The 11,401-nt window shown below is 40.5% G+C and overlaps 2 protein-coding genes across 3 annotated transcripts; one reads left to right on the plus strand and one right to left on the minus strand.

Annotated features, from left to right (window-relative positions):
• Positions 1-1,264: 1,264 nt before the first annotated feature.
• nudt15 (nudix (nucleoside diphosphate linked moiety X)-type motif 15) lies at positions 1,265-4,240 on the minus strand. 2 transcript variants are annotated; one of them, XM_057338745.1, is made up of 4 exons: positions 4,058-4,240; positions 3,011-3,187; positions 2,624-2,820; positions 1,265-1,589 (listed from the first exon to the last, which is right to left on the minus strand). In XM_057338745.1, exons 1-4 carry the CDS (start codon positions 4,096-4,098, stop codon positions 1,486-1,488), a joined length of 519 nt encoding a protein of 172 aa, XP_057194728.1. In that variant the 5' UTR covers positions 4,099-4,240; the 3' UTR covers positions 1,265-1,485. The 2 variants fall into 2 exon arrangements, with proteins under 2 accessions (XP_057194728.1, XP_057194729.1); XM_057338746.1 differs by having other exon boundaries at positions 4,008-4,235.
• A 41-nt stretch (positions 4,241-4,281) lies between these two features.
• Positions 4,282-10,752, plus strand: sucla2 (succinate-CoA ligase ADP-forming subunit beta). Its single transcript, XM_057338744.1, has 11 exons — positions 4,282-4,414; positions 5,298-5,493; positions 6,268-6,367; positions 6,452-6,614; positions 6,808-6,936; positions 7,036-7,174; positions 7,263-7,424; positions 7,724-7,866; positions 7,945-8,065; positions 8,722-8,810; positions 9,249-10,752. The coding sequence occupies exons 1-11, from the start codon at positions 4,331-4,333 to the stop codon at positions 9,321-9,323; spliced, it is 1,401 nt and encodes a 466-aa protein (XP_057194727.1). The 5' UTR covers positions 4,282-4,330; the 3' UTR covers positions 9,324-10,752.
• Positions 10,753-11,401: the final 649 nt, after the last annotated feature.

Here is an 11,401-nt window from a genome sequence, read left to right on the forward strand (position 1 = left end):
ACTTAACAAGCAGATGCGCTTTTCTCCCACCTTTATATATTTTTTATTCTATTTTATGAAATATAACATTATAATATATGTGCGCTGTACTGTATTTACACGACCAGCAGAGGCGCTGTTTCCACCATCTACTGTAATATAATCACATCATATTGAACCATTTTCATCATTATTTAAGTATACATTGTTCATCAGTTAGGTAGTAAATTATTATTGGCTAAGAAATGATTGCAGTATGATTACAAAAAAAATGTCTGAGGTTGTTTAGACAACATATTTCAATGTAAAAAATGACTTTTTAAAATGCCTCCCAATTTCCATCACTAGCATGTGTCAGAAAAACAAATCACCAAGAAGCTTAACAGTATTATAACTAACTATAATCAACCTCACTACAGTGTGCATGTTAAATCTTTCACATCAATAAAGGCGTGATTACTACGGAGCCCCTTTAGGGACATGGGGTGGAAAAAATATGAGAGGGAAGAGAAAATATTTTTTTAAAGGTTTTGCGTTATCTTGCAAAACTTTTGCGTTCTCTCGCAAATATATTTGCGTTCCCGGAACAATAACTCGTGAGCTAAACATTCTTATAACACAAATGACACCTCATTCTATGTAACGCAAATAATGAATTGTAACTTAATTTCCCACAAATCGAGCCTTGTATTGATCTCAGGCAGGAGCCGGCTGAGACAAGACCGAAGGGATCGTCTGTAAAGTGCAAAACCCGAAGATCATTAGGCTACGAAAAATAGTCATTAACTTCAGTGCTACATACTGTAGTATAACTAAAACCAGTTTAAATTCAGCAGGAGAGCATTAACGTGTAAACTGAATTTGGTGAGACCACAATGTGTAACATTTAAGTTATTAATGACTATTTTTGTAGTAACGCTTTTCAGATTTAGTCACTTTGCAGACGGTTTCTTTGGACTTGTCCATGTCGCCTGCTCATATAGAGATCAATTTATATTCTCGTTTTGAGGAAGACCAGGTTGTAGATCATTGTCTAAGGAATTATGTGTTATTTGTGTTATAACAACGTTTAGCTCACGAGTTATTGGTCCGGGAATCTACTCTGAACCGCTCCATTGTTAATGTACGGAGTGGGACAACAGGGCGTTTGAATGTTTTGCGAGATAACGCAAATATGTTTGCGAGAGAAGGCAAAAGTTTTGCGAGATAACGCAAAACCTTTCAAAAACATATTTTCTCTTCCCTCTCATATTTTTTCCACCCCATGTCACTGAAGGGGCTCCGTAGATTACAACCTTTAATCCTCTGTTCCATGAGTCACGTCAATAGTTGCATCAGTCAATCAGAAAACAAATGCATCTCAGTACATGATGTCTTTGAAGATTTTCTCCTGAATGATGATTCAGCTCAAGAGAGCCAGCAATGCATTTTCACTTCAGGCCACCTGACTCTGAATCAGGTGTAAAAGCCGTGTCAAGGTTAATTTCTTGATGACAGAAAATCCATTTAACTGGTTCTGAATGGCTGGAATCCCTGCTGTCTTAAATTAGCCAACGGCAGGAAAAGCTGTTCTTCAGGTGGAAACTCCTCCCATCGTGTCCATGCCCAACCTAAGACAGTATTAAATGAGTAAAGCTAAATCAGTCAAGACATTCATCTGTGTTTGCATTGGATGCTTTACGATATGCGTCGAAATAACTGAAAATGATTTTGGTTTCAGTTTCAGTTACTGCACAGAAGTAAATTCACAGAAGTGTCTTCACGATTCAATATCAGCTATACTGTTTTAACACCCATAACATTATTCTGCTGGCAGATAGCCTAACACAGTTCTTGTTTGGTAGGACTTGTTTTAGCATGTTTAAAAAAAAAAATTGACTTTACCATTCATATATGTACATTGTACGACCAACAAGACAGAACATGAAAATGGACAAAAAAAGGCATTAAGTAGAAAAGTATATGAATAAATACATAAAAAAAGGGGTAAATAACATTTACCATGTACAATAAACGTACGGACATATTACAAATTTTCCAGTGCTATAGCATAAATGCTTAAATGAACACATCCTTTCTCAGTGCATTTAAACCTCAGTTTCATCCAGCTTCAAAAATTGTACAAAAGGACTCCATATCTCCTCAAAGGTTTTATATTTATCTTTTAGAATATAACTTGATATGTATGATGCCATTTCTATAAACCAGCGTCTTATGTCAGGGGCATTAACACATTCCCAATGTAAAGAAATAAGCCGTTTTGCTTGTAATATACACATATCCAAAAACAAATATTCATTTTTTTAAGTTCCATTTCCACAGTGTACAGATGGAATATAAAAATCAAGGGCACCTCATTCCAGAATTGCTGTATATGTTCACACTCCCAATCGTTGTAGCAAGTTAGTAACGTAATGCCTTGTTAACTTAGTTTCACAGGAGACTTAAAAACAGTGGCATTTTTTCTCTTTTTGATTTTCAAAAAAGTATTGTATGTATCACAAATGTTAAGTGTGAAGATGGTGTGAGACAGGCAACAGTCTGGCACGCCAGATTTTTATCACTGTTCTTAAGATTCTTTGGGCGGACCACCCGAGGCTAAAACTAGATAGGCAATAACACATAAAACAAAGATTAAAGCTACCTTCATTTTTCTCCGGTTCCAGATTGACTGGTTCAGCGGATAAAGACCTGTCCAGCTCTCCCTGCATGAAGATTGTGATATAATGGTAGTTTTCTTCCAGTCTGATGGAGTTGACGACAGATGTGAAGCGGATGTTTTTCACATGGACACCAGCTTCCTCCATCACCTCTCTCTGTGCACAGTTCTCCCACGTTTCTCTGATTATTATGCAGCGGAACATTTATTTCACGTCTCTAGTTTCCATATTAACGTAGATTAATGTAGTGGCACTTGTCATAGGAAAATGTAACATAAATGTAAGTATTTACAGGAATGTAGTGAAACATGTTTTCATTTTATTGCTGTAGAAAAGGCCACAGTGATGTACTTTAGTGATAATAATCTTACCCAAATTCAATGTGACCTCCTGGTAACTGGTATTTACCTTTTCCCACCATGGTTTTTCTTTTTCCTAACAGAATGCATCCTGGGTTGCAGGAATCTGTCACAAGAACCCCAATTCCCACTCCAGGACGTCTGGGGACGGGTTTGCCATTTTGAACCAGCTCAGTCATGTTACTTAAGCTGTGATGAAAGAGACAGAGTTTTAAAACTGTACTCTGTGTCCTTATGGCTTTAACAAGAATCCAAAAGTGTTTGTTCTGTAAATCCATCTGACTTCTATCGTTTTTACTTGAAGAACTCTAGATTCCAAGTAGTGTACCCTATCAATAAATATCATGAACAATGACTAATTATTTAGTCCCTAAGATTTTAAATTTAGTTGGTTTAGGAGTATTGCATTAGCAGAACAGAGCACAAAGGTCATGGGTTCGATTACCAGGGTATACCTTGAATGCACTGAAGTGCTTTGAGAAAAAGCATCTGCCAAATTTAATTTTTTAATTTCCATTTGCAATGAGATCTTGGGGCAAACCTTACAATCCAAAGAACCCACTGCAATTCCATCGCAAACCACTAGAGGTTCACCAAGCCCTAAAAGTGTAGTGCTGCTGGTCCGAAAGGGCCACAGAATTAAAATGAAACATTAATAAAGAAAAACTAAAGAATCTGACACAAAAACATTGTTTAGCTCATTTCTAGACCTTACTATCATATGTTAAATTTCAGACAATTTTCAAAGACCATGTACCATAATGCATCCCTAAAAAAGGTCAAAGGTCAAATTAAAAGACACATTTTGAAAAAAATGTTTAGCCTCGAATATAAATGTATAATGGGTCACATAGAGAATTAATGTGCAATTTTAGTTCTTTTAAATCTTAATTTTAGCTATACACTTTGTCCTAGTTTAAAGTACATCTTTTTTTAAAGGTGTTTTTATTTTGCACAGATTTACATTTCACTGCAGGTTGTAAGTATATATGTGACAAATTAAACTTACATTTTGGGTGTGACATTTGCATAAGTGAACCACCTCAGTTGAAAGCTTACCTAGATCTAACTTGCCAGATGAATCTACTAACAGAGCGCATTTCTTTTGCGTCTGTTACAAATTGTAAACATAACAGAATACGCAACAATTCTCTCTTTTTTTTAATAAAGCAAGCAAATCCCTATCACGAGCAACACACGTTGATATGAAATGGAGAATCTTCTGGTGCCCCATATCCATGCCAAAGAGCGGCTGCGCGCGCAGTTGATGTACGTCATCGCGCATGCGCGTCCCGTCGTTTGTTTTCCGCTGCGCCGCTAGTGCAGAGCAACATGGCGACGTCCCTGATCTGCGGCCGGTTGTCCGCTGGACTGAGACATTCCGGCTCTAGGACGACTTTAAGCTCGGCAGCGAAGGTTAGTTTTGTGTACATATATCATGTAACTATATCCGATCACAATGTGTGGCGTTTGTCCCCTTTTTGGTTTACTTTTAAGGACCTCAAAAAGCCGTTTTCGGTTTGACATTAGCCTTCAGGCTAACAGCCAGTCACTGTTAGTAATGCCTACGATAGCATGTCAATTCATTATGAACTCAGTTTATAATCTAGGTGGTGTAAAAATGAATTATTGGGGGTTTTGGTGGCTCTTTTGTTTATATGTTTGTAATAAACACTGTTGTCATCATGGGTTTATTTCTGCGCTTTGACCTACATGGTCCTATAAACAGCCTGTCAGTTTCAGTCCAGTGTTTCTGTCCACCTGTTAGTCCAGCAAGTTTATTCCCGAATCACCACTATGATGTTGCCTATGGTTGGTTATAGACTTGGAAAAAGTTTTAATTTGTCTACAGATGGTCAGCAGAGTGCAGGTGAAAATATGTGAATGTCTGTGTGCTTGAGAAGATTTTTAATAAGATGCTGTGAACCATGTCTTGCCTTAAGGGTGTAATGAGCAAAAGTGGTCCTAAATCTATTCATAAATTCACAAATATCTCCCGTTTGCTCATTCCTCCTCAGGGAATTTGTGGACGTCACCCTTGTGCCCTTGAGAGCTTTATCTTAATACATACATACATATAAGTATATATGATGCATCTGTTAAAGTCAGCATAACTCACGTTTTTCTTTAAAAGAAACAAAGCGAAAATCATTTTCCTTGTAAACCTCAAACTCCAATCACTGTTCTTGTTTCCATTAACCGACCTACAAAATGAACTATTTGCAATGTAAACATGACTGACTTTGTGTACCTAGGCACTAGTTGGATTTAGTTTGTTTTTTTTACACTCAATTACCAGGTGCTCGGTGGGACATCGGGTCTGTTTGGTAACCATGGGAACCAGCCGTCTCCAATGCTGTGTGGGCAGCAGCAGAGAAACCTCTCTCTGCATGAGTACATGAGCATCGGGCTCCTGAAAGAGGCGGGCATCTCTGTGCCTGCGGGTATGGTGGCCAGCTCGCCCGACGAGGCGTATGCTGTTGCCAAACAGATCGGTAAGAACAGATCAACACATGCTGACTTGTATTCTCAATGTGACGCAGGCTGCATCAGCAGTTTTACCTTAACGTAAGCAAAAGATCCTTTCCTGTGATTATGCTGTTTTAGTTTTAGACGTGCTGTGTGTGTGTGTGTGTGTGTTTTCTGTGCTATTCTCTCACACGCTGAAGTCTAAACATAGATTTGTGGCACCATTGGAGAATGTGACGGCTCAAACCCTTAATCTGAGTGTCAGCATACATGCGGCACCTGCACAGAGCCGTGACAGACAGGCAGAGCTGTGGGCAGGAATAAAGGAGACTCAGGTTTCACTAGCAAATAAAGACTGAGGAACATGAATAATGGGTTTTCTGTGACCCACACGGCCTGATCTGTGTCCTGGAACCTGTTGGGGACTTCACTCAAACTGAACATTTACTGGATATTTCTGTTGAATTATAGGAACTGGACTGAAAACTGAGGGTTGGTTGCAAAACATGGGAATATTTACACTTACAAAAAAAATTGCAACATTGACTTCAAATGTCCAGTTTCACTTAATCAAACCCAACACCTCAAAGGCCAATGAGAAACTTCCCCTTTCCAGTTCTCCAACAGCTTACGTGCATTCAATTGTGTAAAAAATGTTTTTCATAAAATGCATCAAACGTCCTGAAATACAAATAAGAGCGGAAGGTTCTCAATCGATATTGACTGAATTATACATTCGGGACCATTTTTGGACATTACAAGAGCAGACGGTACAGGCTTTGTTTCTTTTCCTCTCTCAGGTTCTAAAGATCTGGTGGTGAAAGCGCAAGTGTTGGCCGGAGGTCGAGGCAAAGGCTCTTTTGAAGGAGGATTGAAGGGTGGAGTCAGAATTGTTTACTCGTGAGTATCCCTCGCTTCGTCACTTCATTACTCTTGCGTTTTCTTTATTTCCTCAGTGTTTATGTCTTTATCTCTCTCTCTCAGGCCAGAAGAAGCGAGGGACATCTCCTCTAGGATGATTGGAAAGAAGCTGTTCACTAAGCAGACGGGTGAGGCGGGCCGCATCTGTAACCAGGTGTTCATCTGCGAGCGCAGGTACCCGCGCAGAGAGTATTATTTCGCCATCACCATGGAGAGGTCATTCCAGGTCAGAGGTCACTCATTATGTCATTCCCATTTCTATAACTACATGTCTGTTAATTCCAAATCTAAGTAGATTTGATACTGAAAGTCACCGTGTTGCAGTTAGCATAATGGACAGCAGAGGGCGAGAGAGAGGCGTTTTCATTCTGGTCTAGCCTGCAATCTCCTCTAAAAGTTGGGTCCCATGGTATTTGCAGGGCCCCGTGCTGATTGGCAGTTCTCAGGGGGGCGTGAACATTGAAGATGTGGCTGCGGAGAATCCTGACGCCATCGTGAAAGAGCCCATCGACATCATGGAGGGAATAAAGATGGAACAGGCCATAAAGGTGCGATGCTCCTGTAGGACTAAATGGACACCTGTGGCCACACATGGCGGTCATGTGACTCAACTTACATGAAAATGTGCTTTGCTCTCTCTCGCTCAGGTGGCGGAGAAGATGGGCTTTCCTCCCGCGCTGATCAATGAAGCTGCTGAAAGCATGTTGAAGCTCTATGATGTGTTTTTAAAGTATGACGCATCTATGTTGGAGATCAACCCAATGGTTGAGGACTCATCCGGCATCGGTATCCTAAACCTACACCTTCTGTTTGGTGTGTCTGCTTAATCCCAGCGGCGTATCCAGTGGTTTTAAAAGCTCTTTTGTATTTGCAGTGATGTGTATGGATGCCAAGATCAACTTTGACTCAAACGCTGCCTATAGACAGAAGAAAGTGTTCGACATGCGGGACTGGAGCCAAGAGGACGCCAGAGACAGGCAGGCAGCCAAAGCAGATCTCAACTACATCGGCCTGGACGGCACTATCGGCTGTCTGGGTCAGTGAAATAAACCTCAAGCTTCCATTAGAGAATACGATCGGCATCGACTTTAGTCATAAGTTTGCACACACCTTGAAGAATCTGCGGGGGAGATAACAAAAATAGCATTTTGGTGGTTTTAGTAGCACCCTGAATAAGCCGTTGCACGTAAATTGTTGTTATTTTGTCCTATTAGAAACATGCAATGATTTTTCTGCCTTACACAAGCTACGTAAGACAGTTACGTTTATAAATATTTTGTAAACCCAGTGAAATATCAGGATATTTTGATACGGTTGACACCTGTCTGTGTTTAGTCAATGGTGCTGGACTCGCTATGGCAACAATGGACATCATCAAACTGCATGGTGGAATTCCTGCCAACTTTCTGGATGTAGGAGGCGGAGCCACAGCACAGCAGGTGACGGAGGCCTTCAAGCTCATCACCTCTGATAAAAAGGTAAGGTCTAAATTCACCATAGTAGGTCACATTTTGAAACATACAAAATCTATACGGCATGCTTGTTTCTTTCAACAGGTTCAGGCTATTTTGGTAAACATTTTTGGGGGCATCATGAGGTGTGATGTCATCGCCCAGGGCATCATCATGGCTGTCATTGACCTAGACCTGAAAATCCCCATCGTGGTGCGGTTACAAGGTGAGCTAGAGACAGATGGACTGAAATAAATCTCAGAATGATTTATGTTTGCTGGCGAAGCAAAAGGGGGATACATTGAAACCCATTTAAAACATTTTTGTTCTTTCACCTTATTTAAAAGGGCGCTGATCTGATAAATTGCCTCATTTCTTGTTCTCAAATGCTGCGAGTAGCTGTAGGGTTTCATTACAACATCACACAAACCATAAACACAGGCGCATCAAAGCTTTGGCTTTGCAGTATGAAATTTAGCGGCATCTAGTGGTGAGGTTGAGAAATGCAACCAACGGCTCACTCCACCCCACCCTTTCAAAGCACTACGGTGGCTGACACAGGACTAAGATGTCGTCACGTTTTCACTTATTTGTCGAAGCAGACAATGTATTTACGAAACGCCCTGTAGCCGTTTGTCCGTTTAGGGCTACTGTAGAAACAACATTTTGAATTCCATGTAAGTTGACCCGCGGTGTATGTAGATAGAAATCGCTCATTCTAAAGTAATAAAAACATTACGCTTCATTATGTAAAGTCTTTATACATCTCTGAACACATAGTTATGTTTATTATATTGCACTTCTGTCAATAGATCCTCCAAAATATTACACATTGGACCTTTGACACATTGATGTTCTTATATCTTATCTTCTGATCTTCAGGAACACGTGTGGATGATGCCAAAGCTCTGATCGCCGCCAGTCCTCTAAAGATCCTGGCCTGCGACGATCTGGACGAGGCAGCCAAAATGGTGTGTTGACCTTGTATCTGTTCATTTACCCGAGCAAACGGAAACTGAGCGGAATACTGAGATGAAGAACAAAGAAATCCTCACAACACACTTCTTCAGGAATCAGATTGATAAACTAAGCAAAGATGAGGGTTTGAAGGAACAGCCCAACTGGAAAAATTGTGTCGTCATGTTCTGGTTAATTCAAACCGATATAATGTTTCTTGTGGAACGCGTTTTATCATTCCCTTTTTCACACAAAATGTAGCCAAAAAATGTGCGTGCTGTATTCCAATTCTTCAGTCGTCTTACTGTAGTTTTGTGAGATTACTATTATTTTTTTTAATTTCCATAATCAGAGGCAGCCAGCCGTCTTAACAAGTGAAGGTCATGATGTATTTTTGTTAAATGTATTTTAACCACATGTTTCTGTGTCATCTTCATCTCTTGTCTCGCTAGGTTGTAAAGCTTTCTGAAATTGTGTCGTTGGCCAAGGAGGCCCAGGTGGATGTCAAGTTCCAGCTGCCCATCTAACAGAACAATCCCACGAACCACAGCACCATTTAAACATCCTCTATAAACTGAATCCTGTCTCAGATCTCCAACAGAGTTCTTCACAGCCCCGTGTGACGGTCCGGCTTCTGTCTTCCCGCGGTTCCCGTCCTTCAGTTTCACCAGCGCTTACAGAATGCAAACGCTCACGTGTGTGCACGGTAGCGCTTCCATTTCACCCGAGCCCATGGAACATGTCCGCTAGCATACTGTGGGTTATTTTGGTTGCGCTGGTTTAGATGGGGGTCGGTGTTACTCCCTACTGTAAACTGTTGTTTATTTTGTCAATTGTTTGTTTGTTTCCTTCAGTGGAGAATGTATTTATGTGGGACTGTATTTATACTGTCGAAATGGGGATCCGACTCTTTGGATATAGATTGTCTCTGGCACACTTATACACACAGTATCTGTAAAAGAAAAGCCCACTCCCTTCTCTCTCTCTCTCTCTCTCTTTCTCTCTCTCTCTCCCGCCCTCCCTTCCTTCCTCTGCTTTCCGTCGGGAGCGCGTGTCGCTGCAGGACGTCCTCTTTGTTCTCCTGAAGAGAAATGCACCATTTCCCTTTCAAACAAACGCACAAGCACTCGTAGGGAATATGTGTGCGTTATAAGTGTTCTCTCAGTGTGAAATAGAGCTGCCTCCGCAGCAGAGAAACAATAAAAAACACTCAAGCGTCTCTGAGGATGATGTCACTGTCTGTTTTTGAAATGTCAAGCTTAGAAAATAGTTTCGTTTGCATGCGTGTTTTGTAGTAAGAATCCAACTTCTGCTGTAAAGGTAGAACAATGAAACCTGGAGAGTATCCAAACTGGACCGGACTGGTGTCCTGTAGAATTTAGATCCAGTCCTTCAAGGGGCAGTTCACCCAAAAATTAACATTTTGTCATTATTTACTCACCATCAAGTTGTTGCAAAAATGTCTTTGTTTTGTTGAACACAAAGAATGATGTTTGGATATATTGGGGCACCATTGACATTCTTTCCACTATGGTAGTCAACGGTGCCCTAGAAATGTCAGTTGCTAACATTCTTCCAAATATTCATCAGAACAAAGACATTTATGCAACTTGAAGGTGAGTAAATAATGACAGAATTTTAGAGTATCTCTTCAAGGTTTAAGCAGAGATGAAATGTTTAGGTAGCCTGGCACTACTGTACATATAAATATTGAATAGACCATAGCATGACTTTGATTTGTTCATAAATATTTTTCTGAGAAACATGCTAACGAGGATCAGCTCAACCGGCCATTCGTTTCACACAGAGGTGACGTGGACAGTCCCACGTGTGAACTCACATCATCAAAATGTCATTATTATCATCATCATTTGGAAGCAAAATAGCTACAAAAAATGTTAATCCCATATCAGTCTACGCAGACAATAAAGTTTTGTGCGAAACCTCTCTTGAACCCTTTCTAAATTGTTTATTTGCAGAGAACTTGTAGTTGATTTGTGGTAAACAAACCCGTTTGCTGCAAATGTTTGCCACAAGTACCAGATCTTCACTCTTGGCAATATTTATTCATTCTACTGAACCCTTTCAATCGCCAGATTTCTGTTTCGATGTTTTTCTCAGCTCTTTGGGTTGCGGTCCGGATGCTGATGTGGCATCTTTGACCTCTTCGAGTGTTTGGCAGCATCTCGCTGTAAACCAAAGTCAACATTCACCTCCGTGGAAATGAAATGTACATAATTTCCCTTCACGCCGCAGGCTCCTTCATATTCACCTGATTATTTATGGTGAAGTGAAGTCTCTCGGTGTTTGGAGTCTGATGTGCCCCTCCGGCTGAAATTATCTTCAGCTTTTTGAGTTGAACTGCTTCAGGGCTCTGCCTGTGAACTCACTGGAACTAAGTTGAAATGACACTCTGGAACATTTTGGGTGAGATTTGCTTTTGCCTATGGAAGGCAGTTTAAACAACTCGTGATATCAGAATGCATCATTTAGGCTTTCAAATGGACAGTGACTGACATGAATTATTTTAAGAATAGATCTGCGTCTCACCTCGCACACCCCTGAAACTATAAATCTCTCTCTCCCTCTCTCTCTCTCTCTCTCT

This window comes from Triplophysa rosa, linkage group LG7 (genome assembly GCF_024868665.1).
Source record: "Triplophysa rosa linkage group LG7, Trosa_1v2, whole genome shotgun sequence".
Classification (NCBI taxonomy): Eukaryota; Metazoa; Chordata; class Actinopteri; order Cypriniformes; family Nemacheilidae; genus Triplophysa; species Triplophysa rosa.